Below are 16,546 nucleotides of genomic sequence, written 5' to 3' on the forward strand. Positions count from 1 at the left end.
TTAATGTGGTTGTAATAGGTCCACAGATGACCTGAAGGCACACACCCACCATGCCTAAAGCAGTGGCTCTCAAATTGGGGAATAGGATCCCTGGGGTGGCACGATAGTTGCTCAAGGAAGGCACAAGAAAAATCAGCTTACAAGTAGCACAAATGTGAAAAAGAAGGGTAGTGTGTGTGTGTGTACTGTTGAGGACTGACTGATCTCTGCAAAAGTGGTGTGTGTGTATGTGCACTGTTGAGGAATGACTGGTCCCTGCAAAAGTGATGCTAAGCATCTTCCCACCATTATGCCTTCTTCCAACCTCAGACATAGCAAAACTCAGCTTTCCTTTTTTATTCATTTCCTGCTCAGCTTCTCCAAAGGTTCTGTCATTGGTGCAAAAGCACATGCCCCTTATGTGCTCAGAAGTTAGCCTGCCCAGCTTGGAGGAGAAGGAAGGAGGAAGACGAAGCTACTGAAGAGGCCCTCTACCCAGTCCCTGATTATGTCTTTCTCCAATCTCAAACATAGGAAACATTGGCTTCCCTTTTCTATGCAATTCCTGCTCAGCTTCTCCATATGTTTTACCCATGGCACACCAGGCATATGCCCCTTAGTGACCATGAAACAGTTTCTTGGGTGTGGGGGGAGCAAAGTAAAGAGAAGAGGCAGAGAGCACAAGAGCTCAGTGTTAAGGTGGAGGCTTGTGTGTGTGAGAGAGGTGCTATTTATAGGATAGAATCATCGAATCATAGAGTTGGAAGAGACCATACTATCTGTGAAGCAAAATAAAATATACAGACTACACAAACAAAATACTTTTATGTATAAACTCCATCAAGGGGAGGGGGGTGTAGTGTCTGCATGAAAATGGAGTTCCCATCTGATCTTGGATGCTAAGCAAAGTCATCCCTGGTTAGTACTTAAATAGGAACCCACCAATGAATACCAGGTGCTGCCAGCTATATTTCAGAAAAAGAAACTGGGGAAAAAAACCCTCTGCATGTTCCTTGCCTAAGAAAATCCTATCAAATTCATGGGGCCAACATATGTCAAGAGGCAAGAAGACACATACCCACACAACATGTAAAAGCATAAGAACAAAGCAAAGAGTGATTACCAACATGCAGAAAAGATATACTAAAAGAAAACAAAGCAAAACAAAAACCTTGATTCTGTGACACCCGCAAAGTTCCCTACGTTCTGACTGGTTTGCTTCTTACTATTCAAATATAAACGTTTCACCTCAAATGAAACTGGAGCTACATTGATTAAGTACTGGTCCAAACCTTGGCATCTACTTTGTTCTTTCATACTGAATTGTACCATTCATCCAAACTTCTTATCAAAACTCAAGAGTCTGTAATCAAGGTTTTCCTTGGAACCCAGTGAAGAAAGAGACTACATTACTTACTATCAATCTGTTTCTCAACCTTTTATCAGTAACAGTAGCTTCTAGAAATCCTTTGCTTTAGAAATTATTTTAAGTATAACAGCTTATCAGATGAAAAATGTTAAGGCTAATGCTGATTAACAACATTTTAAAATAAAAGGAATAAAAGAGATTCAAAAGAACACATTCTCCCGTTTGGTAGAATTTAAATTTTTAACTTCTGCAAAAAGAGCCATAAAACTATAAAAGGAAACAGAAAGCTGAAAAGTGATAGATATTCTAACCCATTTTTTATGCCATCCTAGTTGATCTTTATTATTCCATAACCTGAAAAGGACAATGCAAGATAATAGCTCATTTTCAAAGTTTATTTTAATGGGAGAGAGTGGGCTGCTCTCAGGATAATGTGTTATCTGTGATGACATCCTTCTTTAGCCCAACTGAAAGTAAGGTATGTAAATTTTGGTAAATTTGGTTTTTACTGGCAAGAACTAATAATTGTACAATTTCCCTCTTAATTGAAAGTCATTAATAATGGCAACATTTTGAAAGACTATTTGCAGTTCAGGACTGAGAAGCTTATCCCATGAGCAAATAAGGCAGCTTAGATCTGGGATCCCCCCGGATGTTATACCTAAATCGTAGCCTATCTAGATGGGATGCCACCACCAGATGCATCCCGGGCTGAAGCCTCCCTCAGCCGGCCATTTTTTGAAGACAGAAGCTCCCCAACTTTGAAAAAGTGCTGGCTGATCGAGGCTTTGACCCAGGATGCATCCGGGTGGTGGCATCACGGCTACATAGGCAGCGATTTAGGTATGATATCATCTGGGGGCATCCCGGATCTAGAATTGAAGCCAGAAGAGGTAAGCCGGCTTATTTGCCCATGGGATAAGCTCCTTACTCTGTGCAAAAACAAAATGCAGTGGGGTATGGTTTTTCCACAGAAAACATTTTTGCATAGAAGACAGATTTCTGCTAAAAAAAGTTTCCTGTGCAAAAATTTTATTTTCTTCACAAAAAATGCTGTTTTCTATGTGACAAAGGTGTTTTCTACTCAGAAATGTCTGCAGCACAGAAAATGTTTTCTGAAATGTGCAGAAAATGCCATTTTCTGTGCAAAAAAAGTTCTCTGTGCAGAACTTGCCTTCTGTGTTGCAAATGTCATTTTCTGTGCAAACAAAACAGAGAAACCCTCATACACTTTTCACACAGAATAAGTCTTATACTGTTTAGATTCTCACTGATCTAGGATTTCCTTTATCAAAGCTTATTGATACCTGGGAGACCTGTTTTTCAAATATCTGTGATTATTCTTTCCATCCATATTAAAAGGAGTATCTGTCTCTGGTGTTTCCATAGTTTGGTACATCCTCAAAGATGCATCTTCCATCTCAGCCAAACTCAGGAAATCCATCATAATGTTCATGAACCAACTTGGAAACAGGCCTTTGTTGGCTGCCTCCTCCTTCACTGCACTCCAGAACTTAGAAAATTAATTCATTATCAGAACAATAGTTAAATTGTCTTCAGCCATGTAAACAATGTTATACGTTTTACAGGAAGAGATGGCTGGCTAAAGGGGTAGCATTCTAGACTGGATCACTTCAGACTGTGAAGGGTAGAGATTCATAACTTGCACTGAAGCCTTTTCCTCAATATGTTGGTTTATAGTTAGTAGGGAGTCAGTTGCATAAGTGAATGTTCAAAAATGTCAGACTCCTGCATATGGATGTCATTCAGAATGCCATTACCTCAACCATTTAACAACGGCTCTAAGATCTATAGCAGGGCAGAATGGAACACAGATGGATCAAACTTTCAGATCAACATGCTCGAGAAATGTTTGAATCAGTTTCATCCAATGATAAGTAAATTCCTTCAAAAGGACTCATTGGAGCACTATTTGAAAGTGTGCATTGGCAAAATTAACCTGTGGCACAAAACTTGGGGCAGGGACTGAATGCAAATTGTCACAAGCAAAAGAACCGTTGACTGAATTTTACTTTTATCATGAATTCCTACCCACTCTCCCTTTATATCAATGCTCACACATTGAAGACTGCTGTGCTGGCTGACACACTGATCTGGTACACTTTTCTCCTTCTTCTTGCTGCAGGCTAGTGTCTCCGGAGCCTCCTCCAAAGGGCTTTCTAGTCATGGGCTCCAAGTTCCGCTACAGTGGGCGAACACAGGCTCAAACTCGGCAGGCCAGTGCCCTGATTGATCGTCCTGCCCCATACTTCGAGCGCTCCTCCAGCAAACGGTACACCATGTCTCGCAGCCTCGATGGAGGTATGCCCCAAATTGGGGAGGGGGTGGGAGATTGGTTCACTGGTGGGCATAAGGAGGCTTTTGTTGAAAGGATGGGGTGTGTACAGAAGTGATGGGTAGTTAGGAGCTAGCACAGCAAGAATATTATTTTAGCATAGTTTTTCTTCAGAGCGGGTGAGGGGTCCTTAAGTTGACTTTTGGAATTGGGTGGTGTGCCAACTGGCCCATAATGAGACCATACAATGCAAAAGATATCAAGGACTTTAATTTCTGGTCAGAAGACAATGCTGACCAACAATTCCCAAACAATGACAAACACTGAAAGTAGAGCAAACTGTGCAAATTTTTCTTCAAATAGAGCAAATTATGCAAATATATATGTAGTGATCTTACATATAGTGTAAAACATGGCAGTGATGCTTGAACTTTGTTTTTGCTGCTCATAACTGTGTTCCTACCTGACTCAGACCTGTCTTCCTAGTCTAACATGTGTTCTTAAAGGCAACTAACATTAACCATTTCTTCCTAGGTCCCATTAGTGTTTCTTTGAGATTCTTGTTATTTGACTGTTGGTTAAAGAACATAAAGACTTGAGGGAGACCCAAGTTTCTGTAAGAATTAGATGAATTACTTGAGAAGTTCCCCATGACATGACTCACAGGCACTGCTCTTTAGTGCTTGGTTAATGCTGAGTCCAAATATAGTGCAGATAAAGACGCTCCAGAATGATTTTTCTCTTCTCCAGTCTAACATGATTCCATTAGCATTTTTAATGGACTTCAGTTTCAGCAAAGTGTGAATGCAACTCTTGGACAAGAGAGGTTCATTTTCTGTGAGTAAGAGAGGTTTCTTTTCCTCCATAGTTAAGAAAATTGTGTGCCCTAAAGCAGTCCTCATTCTTCTTTTTGGAGTCAAATGGATAGCAGAGGACAAGAACTGAGGAACAGGTGATTGTGGTGAAGAGAATGGGGAGCAGGAGAAGGCCTAGAACAGGGGTAGGCAACCTTTTTGAGTCAGGGGCCAGGTTGCTGTCCCTCAGACAACTGGGGGGCCGAAGCCGGGGGTGAAGCTTCCACCCTCCAGGGGCGGAGCCACATGCTGGGGGTGGAGCTTCTACCTTCCAGGGGTGGAGCCACATGCCAGGGTGGAGCTTCCACCCTCCAGGGGCGGAGCCACACACTGGGGGTGGAGCTTCCACCGAAGCATCATCCTCATCACCACCACCACCACTATCATTGTTACAGCAGACCTTTGTTACAGCACTTTGGAAAGTCACACTGTCTCACCTTCATAAATAATAAAAATAATGAAATGAAATAAAAAGCAATAATAAAAATAATGAAATACAATAAAAAGCAATAATAAAAATAATGAAATAAAAAAAGAAAAATAAGCGTTATATATTTTTAAAAATTAATGGAAAAAACCCAAGGCAGACCTGAAATGACTCACCTTTCCACCTCCTCCCCCTCTTTCTCATCCTCCTCCTCCTCCTCCTCTTTCTCATTGAGAGGGCATTTTGCAGAAAGAACACCCAGGGCAAGTAGTAATAATAATAATACTAATAAAGTTACAAGCAAGGAAATTACTAAAATGCAATTGAAAATAAACTGCAGCAAGCATGCACACAGTTTCAACCCAGAAAAGCCACAAGTTGGTGAGAGAGCATTTTGCAGAAAGAACACCCAGCTAACCCCCTCCCCCAATGAACCAACCTCTGGCCTTGCTGTGGCTGCAGCTGCTGCTCTGGCTCCTTTTCTCCCTCGCTCTGTACTCCTTCCTTCTGCCTCCTCCTCCTTTCCCTGCTCTTAAGGAGGAGGAGGAGGAGGGCGGAGGGCGAGGTGGAGCCTGCTGCAGGCCCACTACAGCCCCGGAGCCCTGTTGGAGTGCTCCAGGGGCTGCACCGGGCCTCCTAGATGGGCGCCGCCATTTTGTTTTTCAAAATGGCGGCTGAAGTCTCGCGTGACCTTTGCCATCCTGAGGTCACGTGAGACTTCGGCCGCCATTTTGAAAAACAAAATGGCGGCCGGAGCGGTGCGAAAACGGGGGAAATCGGCGGCAATAGGCGGCAGGACTGCGCAGGGGCCGGCAGGAAGGCCTTGGCAGGCCGGATCCGGCCCGCGGGCCGCAGGTTGCCGACCCCTGGCCTAGAATAATTGAATAGCCTCCATTCAATAATTTAATGGCCTGTATGTTGAATTGTCCACTTACATTTGTGTAACCTAAGAAACGATTTGAAAGTTTGATGCAGGAGCTCAGTTAAGATTTTCATGGCACTGTGGTGGAAAAACATGCTTAGGAAAATTTAAAGGCCTAAAAATTAGATGTATTCAATATCTGAATGAAAAAAGAAGAAGAAAAGTTGCATATTATAGGAGTATACTCTATACTGCTTATGTTCTCAACATGGATTGATCAGTTATCATTTTACTTTTAAGAAAGGTATTTGTTTACAATCAATATATAAAATCACTGTTTATTGTAACAAGTCATTCTGTAAAATCAATTAGCTGAGTAGAGATATAGGTGCTCTTGAGAGCTATATGTTATCTGAAATACAGGGGGAAATTTCCTCACCTTTAACTTTTTGTATATTATACACTGAATTGGATTATTCCTTTTTTTTTCTTTTATCTTTTTTGATGGAGCAAGGTTTCATAAATTGGTGAAGGTGTATATAAACCAATCACAAAACAATGTTCTAAACTGGACCTAGTCAGGTCCAATGTAGCCAAGTATTCTATTTTAGACACCAATTTATGAAACCTTGCCAAGGATTTAGAACCAAAGGGTTTAACACAAGGCTGTAGAATCTGTGGCCCTATATAGTGTTGTCAGTCTCTAATTCCCATTTAACCTAGCCTGGGCAGTGGTAAAGGATGGTGAGAAAAGTAGTCCATCAACATACAAGGAACTGAAGTATTCTAACCCTTGGTTTACAGGATGGGAAACACAGATCAAAATAGAATATGGATCTCAGGGTTGATTTTATGGCCGTGTTCACCATGATATTTTGAGCTTTTCCCAAGGGACAGGGGGATTCTGAACTGTTGAGACTACATTGGATTTATTCAAAGAAGCATGTACAGTAACCTCAAGGCAACAAAGAGACTTTTGCCTGGATGAAATGGAAAAAATAAGGCCTCCCTGTTTATCTCTGTCATGTGCAGAATTCTCCCGCCCAGCTTCAGTCAGTGAAAATCATGATGGAGGAGTGGAGTCAGACAAGAGAGATGAAGACAGCAAATATGGAAGGACGCGGTCAGAGACTGAGGATGAAGAAGTGACCACCCCAACAAAAATCAAGGAGCTAAAGGTATAACATCTATATGACATGTCTTAGGAAGCTGCACTTGAATGGAGACTTTTTCCATATCTGAACATGGTATCCCAAATCATAGCATCCTCATAAGAGGTGTGTAATAAATATTGTTGAAAGCAATGGTTATGTCATCAATAGCTTCCTACAATCACCCAGTATTTCCCAGTCTTATGATATAAATTATCCCCTCAGCAGTGATCATGGTAATATAGGCATACAGTTTGGCTCAAGATAAGCAGGACTGTCCTTGGCATTCCAGTAAGCGTAATCATGATTTCGGCGTTTGAATGTTTTCTGAGGAGCCTGTCAGCACAATCACTCATAGTTGTCCTCCTAGGCATATCACCATTCTGGGGTGTATGTCATGATATCTTGTTGTTACAGGAGGAATGTTTTTGTGTTTGCCACTGTGTGACCATGACAGAATTATGAGATAGTTAGCAGTCATATAGGTTGTTCTGATATCAAAAAACTTCCTGTGACAAAACAGATCTCAATGAGAGAAGAATCTATTCAAAAATGCAGCTTTGTATATTGTTGCGCCTAATATCAAGCCTCTGTGTATACAGCTGGCCCACAGCTTGGAAACTTTTTTTTGGACTACGGCTCTAATAATTCATCAGCTAATATAGATACTTACCATGCTGGTTGTGGGATTGTGGGAGCTATACTCTACACAAAAAAGAACTTTTTACAAGTTCCAATCTGGACATTAATCCCCATCTTTTTGGAAGTACTACTTTTGAGCTCAAAACTTTGCAAACATGTCTACAGAAACATGTCTACAGACATATAGGTGTTCAATTACTATAAATTCTTCAGTCCAAAGGGATCTTGCAGCACCTTTGAAACTAACTGTGTGAAAGAAGTAGTAGCATGAACTTTTGTAGACTTCCTCTTTGTAGCATGAACCTTTGTAGACTGCATTTGAGGAAGTAGACCAAATCTACAAAAGTTCATGCTACAACTCGTTTCACATAGTCTGAAAGATGCTGCAAGATCCCTTTGCATACTGATATTCCAGACTTCAACAGCAATTAACAGACAACATCAATTTAAAAGATATCAGTTAAAACAAATCACTTTAAAAGGACAAATAAGATGTACATACGTTAAAACAATCCGCATTTAAAACTCATCATTTAAAATTCACAATTTAAAAATCATCTGGACAAGCATGGCAGAAAGGACTGGCCTTTAGTACTCTTTTAAATTTGGGCAGCATATTCAGCTGTCAAATCTCTTCTGGCAGGTCATTTCACAATCTAGGGGCAACTGAAGAAAAAGTCCTCTGGCTGACTGGAGTAAACCAACCTAGTCCTGACTGCAATAAATGTCTGCCAGAGGACCTGAGTGTATGGGGCGGTTATATGGGAGGAGCTGATCCTGTAGGTAACCTGGACCCAAGCCATGCAGGGCTTTAAAGGTAATAACCAACACTTGGCACCTTGCCATGTCTTTGAATTCTGTAAATTCTAGATACAGATTTACACTGGAGCTTGTGTATCTCAAATTCCAACTCTTTTTCTTTAATTTTCATCATTAAATTTGAATGAAGGGATGGACTTTTATGCAGTGGTGGTCAGTGTTCTCTTGGTTTGATTCAGAATCAGGTTCTGCAAACTGCATTGTCCCAGGCTGTCCAAATTGGTTTAATATTTTTGGTGAACCCATCCTGTCACCAGGACCTCCTTGGTAAGGATAGGCCTCTCTGGGATGGTATGTACGTTGGAATTAGGGCTGGCAGGATGGATTGGCTGGGCAGAAGCTAATATGTTATTAATAGGGGCTGAATTCTGATGGATCTGGGCTTGACCCATAATTGCTGCTATGTAGAAGTTTTTGAGTTATGGCAAACCTAAGGCAACCATATCAGTTTTCTGAACAAGACTTATTCAGAGGGGGTTTGCCTTTTCTACTTTCTGAGGGAGTATGACTTGCCCAAGATCACCCAGTGGATTTCCATGGCTCAGTAGGGATTTGAACCCTAGTCTCCCAGTGTCCTAGTTGAACAATCAAACCATTATACCATGCTGACTCCTTGCCTTATATAACATCAAACTGAATGAATGAACAATACTCCAACATTCTGTTCCAAAGATAAAGCATCTCAAATCACATTACAATCGCCATCCCATTTCCAAATTCACCACCATCAGGAGATTAATGGAACAGAATGCAACTGATTTCCTCACTAGTGGGAGAACACCTAAACCATAGGGAGCTCTTTTCAGCATGAAAAATCTTCTCTTGACACACCTAGGAACGGAAGATAATTTATTTGGTTTTATGATAGTTTCTCAACTCCTGAGACTGACAGTGAAGCAGAACACATCTTGCTTTAGAGATCTTTGCCTTTCCAATATTTGCATTATGTTTTGGAGGGGAAAGCACACAGGAAAACATTTTAAAAATGCACACAGACACACACACCTACTTCAGATCAGTAGAAAAATGTTTTTAAAATGTGTATATTTGAAAAGAAACATACAAAAATATCCAAGAATTTTTATGAATGAAGGGGGAAAGTCTTTGCAACCTCATATAGAATCAGGATTCTAATGAGAGTCTGAGAAACACAATGAAAATGAGACTAGGCATGTGAAGAATGCCTGTTTTGAATTTTGCAGATTTTTTTCAAATTCCACCTTCCTTCTTACCTCATCTTTTGTTCATCTCAGGTTGCGATAGTTGGCTTCCCCCTGCCCAAAGACATGGATATATAATTTTGTATGCATTTTTCCTAACGGATTTATTGATAAGAATTTTTTTCCTGATGGAGATATTTCTGTACACATTTTTTGCAATGACTGAAATATGTTTGTGCATATTTTTCAGCTATAGACAGCCTTTGCATTCATTTTTTAAAAAAAAGGCTGTGCCTGTTTTATTTCTCTGAAACAAACTGCAAACTTCACAAATATGCACATTTCCAAGGTAAGTGATAACTCTTCCGAAATGCAAAATGGATAATTTTAGCAGGAATCTTAACTGCAGTGACACCCCCCCCCCCCATCATTAAATGAATTTAAGAAATGTTTCTCATTCCTAGCTGCTGATCATGTTTTTTTTTCTTGGCTCCTGACTTAAAATTGTCTAATGTATATTATGTGAGTTCCCCTGACTGACCTTGCCAGTTACTTTCCCTTCCTCCCACCTCTTTTTTGCTACCAGCCGGAACAAGAAACCACCCCAAGGCACAAACAGGAGGTATAATCTCTCTGGAATGTCTTAATTCCACATCAGTGCATCTTAGTTTTCATCCTCCTCTTTAAAAATGCAAAAAGCATTGTATGTAACCCTATTTAGTGGAATACAAGATGCAACTCAGATTGGGAATGCAAAACATTCCCCTCCCATTGCATTTCTGACAAACTTGATCTTTAACTACAAGATGAGTTCTTCAAAACAAACAGCATCTTTTATCTCACTAAGTAAATCACTCTTCCTTCATATACCTGCCTAGCAAGCGGTAGCCCAGTCACCTCAGCTACTTGCTTCCTTGGAAATCATACCTATGTATTACCCAACTGACTCTCTTGTGTTTTCCTGGCATTGCATTGCATTGTTTCTGTTTCTTTCACTTTCCGGCCCTGATGACTTTGGGTAGGAGATACATATTAAGGATACAGAAATAGGTATGACAAAAAGCTGTATCCTTAAATTGCAGGTCAGAACATCTGAATCATTGTTCATATGTTTGCCCAATTTTAGCCCAAAATGAAATTGGCCTTTCCACCTATCCAGTGGCTAAGCTGCGAGGAAGTAGAAAGCAAAACACAAAGTTGCTTGCAATTTTGCTTGAATGATTGACAAAACAACAACAACAACTAGAGCTTTCTAGGCCCCTTAGAATATCTTGTATATGGTTGTGAATAATAAATTTAGACAGTTCTTCATAAAGATTATTAACTGCTAATGAATCCTTTTAGGAAGAGCTGTTATACAGCTTTTTTTAATTTTAATTTTAATTTTTGCGAGGCAGAACTGCAGAATAATTATTTAAATTTACCTGAATCACATTGAAGAACTTTTCTCACTTTTGGTAGGTTTGATTCAGACTGTAGAAACAAAGCGGGGAAGGGGGGAGATCATAGGCAGAAAGAAATGTTTTACCTGCATCCTAAATCTGGAGATTATCACACTGCCTTTCTTCCTAGTTTCCTGTTCTTGGCAAAGTTCAGGAGAAGTACGGATTGGGTATGGGATGCCAAGATCAGGTACGCGATGCCTTCGGACTGTCTATGGAGGTGTGCAATAACACCCATTTTTGAAAAAGTTTCAAAAGTTTCAGCCCATGCTGAGGCTGGGAGGAAATGCAGTGCGATAATCTCCTTTGTCACGCTAAATTATTTCCCCACTTATTAAAGCCTGGCCATTTTCACCAGTTTCTTTCTCAGACTTTCTTTCTCATGTGAACATCACATGCCACACACATACATATTCTCCATGCCATTTATCTTCAGTGCCGGTTGTTTTCCCTCCATGTTGTTCTTTCATCGTCTGTTACTTCTGCATGTTTTGTAAAGCAACCCTTTATGGTCCTTATTTACAAACTCACCAGTACATGAATGGGGCAAGGAGCAAACTGCTTCAGAGATGCACATATCATCATAATCTATTATTATTATTATTATTATTATTATTATTATTATTATTGCTACTACTATTGCCACTGTAGGGGCCACATTTCCCAAAATGTATTTTGTTGCATGCTGCAAGCAAACTGCTAACTCACCATAAGAGCTATGTAAGGGCTGTATATAGTTATTTTGAGTAAGCCCCACTAAATACAGTGGGACTTATTTTTAAGTTTTGTGCCACACTGTAAAAGCTGTTTTAAGTACTCATCAAAATAAGAGACTTCTCTTTGCAACTTTGCATGATTCACTGCTCTGCCCTTGTCTTTTTCAAGTCCTCCACTCTAGGCAATTCTTTTTTCTGCATTTCAACTTTGGATGCACTTGGATAATTCATCATCTTTTTATGCAGAGGCAATAGAATTACCCATCCTCCCAAATGACTCTCTATCTCATGAACTGCTGTTTCTACATGAATTGGAGTTCTGGGTTTATGTCCTTCCATTTGGAAGTCACAGCCAGAACAGTGACTCAAGCAGAGACTGAAGGAATGCACTCATTGGAGGCAAGTAATACTAAAAGAAAACCTTTGGTATGCCTTCAAATTTAATTCCAAACAAGAAGAAGAAGTTTATTTTAGCTATTACGCATTTGGGAAATGCTGCCCTAGTGTGAGGGTAATAGAGATGGCTGAAATGCAGAGGGCGCACTACTAAAACCTAAATCCATAGATGAATTCAGTTTACTAATGTAAGGTCTTCTTCTCTTTGAACCAGTTTGCAAAGTCCAACAGAGTAGAGCTTCACTTGACCACATACAAAAAAAAAAGTTTTTAAAAAAGTGATGACTTTGTCTTAAGTATTTTATTGTGAGCCATACCTGCTGCCTTAATCATTGCGTCTAAACAGGTCCTGCTTGTTTTTCTACTATTTGGAACACTCTGTTTTTGGTTCCTGATTCACATTTTGATTTTGATGCCATTTTCTGGTCACAGACATGATGTCCTGAGGACATCTAGTGGAAATAAGAGACCATAGACATAGGGTAGGAACAGATCTGGCTTTCCCACCATTCCTTGAGTTGCTGGCTCTGGGGTTAGTACTTTTCCAATAAAATGGACCATTAAAAGCTAAGATTCTACTGCACTTTAATAAAATATAAATAGAGTTTTTCATTACAATTCTCAAAGGCATTTTTTAAAATAAAAAACCCTGGATAGTTTTTTAGAGCTCGGAGAAGACCCCCCCCCCCCAAAAAAAAAAAAAAAACCTTTCAGAATGCCTCAGCTAGTATGAGCAATGAGCTTCTGGGAATTGTGGTCCAAAAAAGACTCTGGCCTCAAGCTTGGCTTTACTTCAAGGATAGCACTTGCATTCCTTTCCTGGCAGGACCTGGCTTTTAGCACTACTGGTCAGCCTACTCTGTGGCACAATTAAATTAAAAATGGGAGATTTTACTTCCAGAAAATAATGGTTTCCCAGATTCTAAATTCAGTGAAGCTTCTACTTCACAACACATTGCTCATTTGTCCCACTCATGTTTCCTCCACTAATCCTCTCCTCAGTAGTTACCTTCCCCTTTCCCTTCAAAAGTTTTTAGACAAACCGGAAGATGTTTTGCTAAAGCACCAGGCCAGCATCAATGAGTTGAAGAGGACCCTGAAGGAACCCAACAGCAAACTCGTCCACAGGGACCGGGATAGGAGACTGCCTTCCTCACCTGCCTCTTCCTCTCCCAAACATGAGGATGAGACACCAAAGGGAACTCCAGAGAAGGCTTATGAGGTTTGTTTTGCTGTTATCTTAATGATACAAAGATTTGTCTGGTGGGTGTCAAGAGACTACACAGTTGTGGTCTTTGTGTCTTTACAAATTTGCACTTGATTCTTATCCACCCTGCAGCACAGGAGACATGTGGCATCTTCTTTACTGTGTTTGAATTATCCCCATTCTGTTCTGTTAGAATAATTTCATTCTTGATTGTTTATATAGTGAGCACTGTGTATTCTCTTTAAAATGATTATTTTTTTCAATTCTAGGCAAAGATATAAGTAGCATCTTAACAGTACAGTTTCTTTTTCTGCTCTTATTGCGAGAAGCTGCTTTATGGGGATAGACATAAATTCAGTGTGCAGAAGAAGGTCTCATAGTTCCTGACATTCCCCATTAAAAAGATCAGGTAGCAGATTATGGGAAGATCTCTGTCTGAAACTACATGGCATTCCTGCCAGTTAGAGATAAAACTGGGCTAGATGGGCCAGTATCTTACCTCATGTAAAACAGCTGCACATTTTTTTGTATTCTACAACAGCTGGCAAATCTTTTGTTTGTGAAGAACTATCCAAATTAATTCCTTATATGCATTAAAAAAAACTAAGCAATGGCTGAAAACATAATATTTTAATAATCTTGTTATATGGAGGTCATGATGGCTTCTAGAAGTGCTGGTCCTTGGTGTTGGCTATTCATGTTGAACAAGTTATAAGGAAGTGATGGTAGTGGCTTAGCCAGTTGAAAGCTTTTCAGAATCGTTGGTATCACAGACTGTGAATTGCTCTGCTTTCACACTCACAAACTGCTTACCACTATCAAACCTACTCCACTCTGAAGATGCCAGCCACAGATGCTGGTAAAACATCAGGAATAAACTCTTCCAGGACATGGCCACATAGCCTGAAAAACCCACAAAAAACTACTGCATTCTGTTCTCTGGAGTTATTTCTTAATACACGCAAGACTAGACCAACCACATATCATTCTTGACACTTAATTTGGAGTACCTGCTAACTGACCTTTATCTATTTTTTTTAAAAACATAAATAAATCCAGGGAGAGAGGAATTTCATATCTTTCTTGCCACAACAAATGGCTTCAAACTACTCCCTTTCCTTATCTTTATTATAGTCCATCACAGCAGACGAGGAGTCAGGAAACTGGTGATTTGGTAAGATAATTGAAGAACTCACTACAGAGAATACTTTTCCTCTGAAATTAGACATACTCTATTATTATAATTAAGAATTTTTGCCAGTGTCATTCAGCCCACCATGGATAATGCAGTGACATTATGTATGGTTGTATATTATATACAGTCAGCCCCCTGTATCCATGGATTTTTTATCCATGGATTCAAGCATTCACAGTTTGAAAATATTTTTAAAATATATAAATTCTCAAATGCAAACATTGATTTTGCCATTTTATATAAGGTACACGATTTTACAATGCCACTGTATTTAATGGGACTTAAGTATCCACAGTATTTGTCATTCATGGAGGATCCTGGAAGCAAATCCCAGTGGATACCAAGGGCTCACTGTATTTTATGGTTGTTCTACATTGTTCTGGAAAGGTTAAATACAAGTGGTTTATATTAAATGAAGAAACCCATGAATGAGCTAAGAAATACTAGATTAAACTACAGAGAGAGAGATCAGGGGGACAAATATACGAGTCATATCAAAATAAATAGGAAATAGCATTATATCTAATACTGTGTCTTCCGCATAGATGTTGAATACTACAGGTGAGGGTGTCATACTGAACTTGTAAGATATCTGTAATTACATAGACTTAATTTAGGGATGGTTGAAATGTTAAAGTTGCTGTGTGGAAGCTACTTGAAATGTTTCCCCATGGTGGCAACTTATGCAGGTGACTTAAGTTTAGAAAGCCATTTGCCATGTAAATCATATTTTGAGACAGGAATAATCCACTGCTAGTTTCTCATACTATTTCTGCATGAAAACTTTCCCAGGTTGGTTAGAGAATGTAGCAGTTTCAGTGTAGTGACTGTTCTGTTCAGCTTTCTCACAGAATTATGTTACCTGGCCAGTGCTGCACTCTGGTTTGGAAACATCATTTGCAGAGAGTGTAGGAAAGGAAAGGGATACAAACAAACTTCATATGCTGGCACACACCCCATGCAAAGGGGAGCCAAGTCTATTTAAGCCTAGTCCTCTTCCTTTTCAGATCTTTTTCTGCAGTATCTTAGAATGAAGAATAATCAGGGAGCATAGATTTTTGTGTGTTTTTCAAGCTATGTGGCTGTGTTCTGGAAGACGTTATTCTTGACGTTTTGCCAGCATCTGTGGCTGGTATCTTCCAAGCCACAGATGCTGGTGAAACGTCAGGAATAAACTTTTTCAGGACATGGCCATGTAGCCCGAAAAACCCACAAAAAACTATGGCTGCTGGCTGCGAAAGCCTTCAACATTACTTCAGGGAGCACTCTTTAAGCCCTTTTGGGTGGTGGCTTGGAAAGGGATGCAGTGGCTTAGTGTTTAAGATGCCAGTTCTGATGATCAGAAGATAGGAAGGTTGGCAGTTTGAGGCCTGAGTGCAGCATGATGGGGTGGGCTCCTGTTACTAGTCCCAGCTTCTGCCAACCTAGCAGTTCAAAAGCATGCAAATTCAAGTAGCTAGATAGGTACCACTTTGGTGGGCAACAGCATTTGGTGAAGTCATGCAGGCCACATGACCACCAGAGTAGTCCTCGGAAAACACTAGCTCTTTGGCTTAGTAATGGAGAGGAACACCACCCTCTACAGTTGGTTATGACTAAACATTCATGTCAAGGAGTCTGCCTTTACCTTTACCGTTTACCTTGGAAAGCTACAAGGTTTATGGGACAGGGTTATCTTTGGCGGGATACAGACGGGCAAAAAGGGGTGTATTCATGACGTCATGAAGGTAGAGCCTTCAGACGGCCCTTACCTGAATGCCGCCATGTACACGCCCCCCGCACGCCCCAAGCGGGAAGAAGCGGCATTAAAAAGGTGCTGCTTTTCTCCGCTTCTTTTCCGTTTGATGCGCAGCTGCGCAGCTCTGTCTGTAAGCTGCTGCACCGGTATGCCAGAATTGCTACACCGCTAATTTAAGTTGCCCATTTAAAAGCTCCGTGTCTGCTGCGTCGCATAATGAGTCGGGGTCCTGGAACATGCGCAGTTTGCAGTCAGGCTTTAATTGCAGCGTCAGCTGCCATGCAGGTGTGGAA

At 40.3% G+C, this 16,546-nt stretch overlaps 1 protein-coding gene across 8 annotated transcripts in view; it reads left to right on the forward strand.

Annotated features, from left to right (window-relative positions):
* The window catches only part of LOC149315762 (uncharacterized), a 259,568-nt gene that overhangs the window by 215,698 nt on the left and 27,324 nt on the right, over positions 1-16,546 (forward strand). For 6 of the 8 annotated variants that reach the window (XM_089514029.1, XM_089514027.1, XM_089514034.1 and 3 more), the window contains 4 exons: positions 3,495-3,670; positions 6,820-6,965; positions 10,146-10,181; positions 13,144-13,335. In XM_089514029.1, the coding sequence (XP_089370155.1) occupies positions 3,495-3,670; positions 6,820-6,965; positions 10,146-10,181; positions 13,144-13,335 (550 nt within the window). The remainder of the gene's footprint in view (positions 1-3,494; positions 3,671-6,819; positions 6,966-10,145; positions 10,182-13,143; positions 13,336-16,546) is intronic. The other 2 variants (XM_089514032.1, XM_089514033.1) reach the window with 2 other exon arrangements.

The sequence above is a fragment of the Sceloporus occidentalis genome, unplaced genomic scaffold, assembly GCF_023333645.1.
Source record: "Sceloporus occidentalis isolate IW3139 unplaced genomic scaffold, rSceOcc1.0.p SCAF_3, whole genome shotgun sequence".
In the NCBI taxonomy this organism is placed as follows: Eukaryota; Metazoa; Chordata; class Lepidosauria; order Squamata; family Phrynosomatidae; genus Sceloporus; species Sceloporus occidentalis.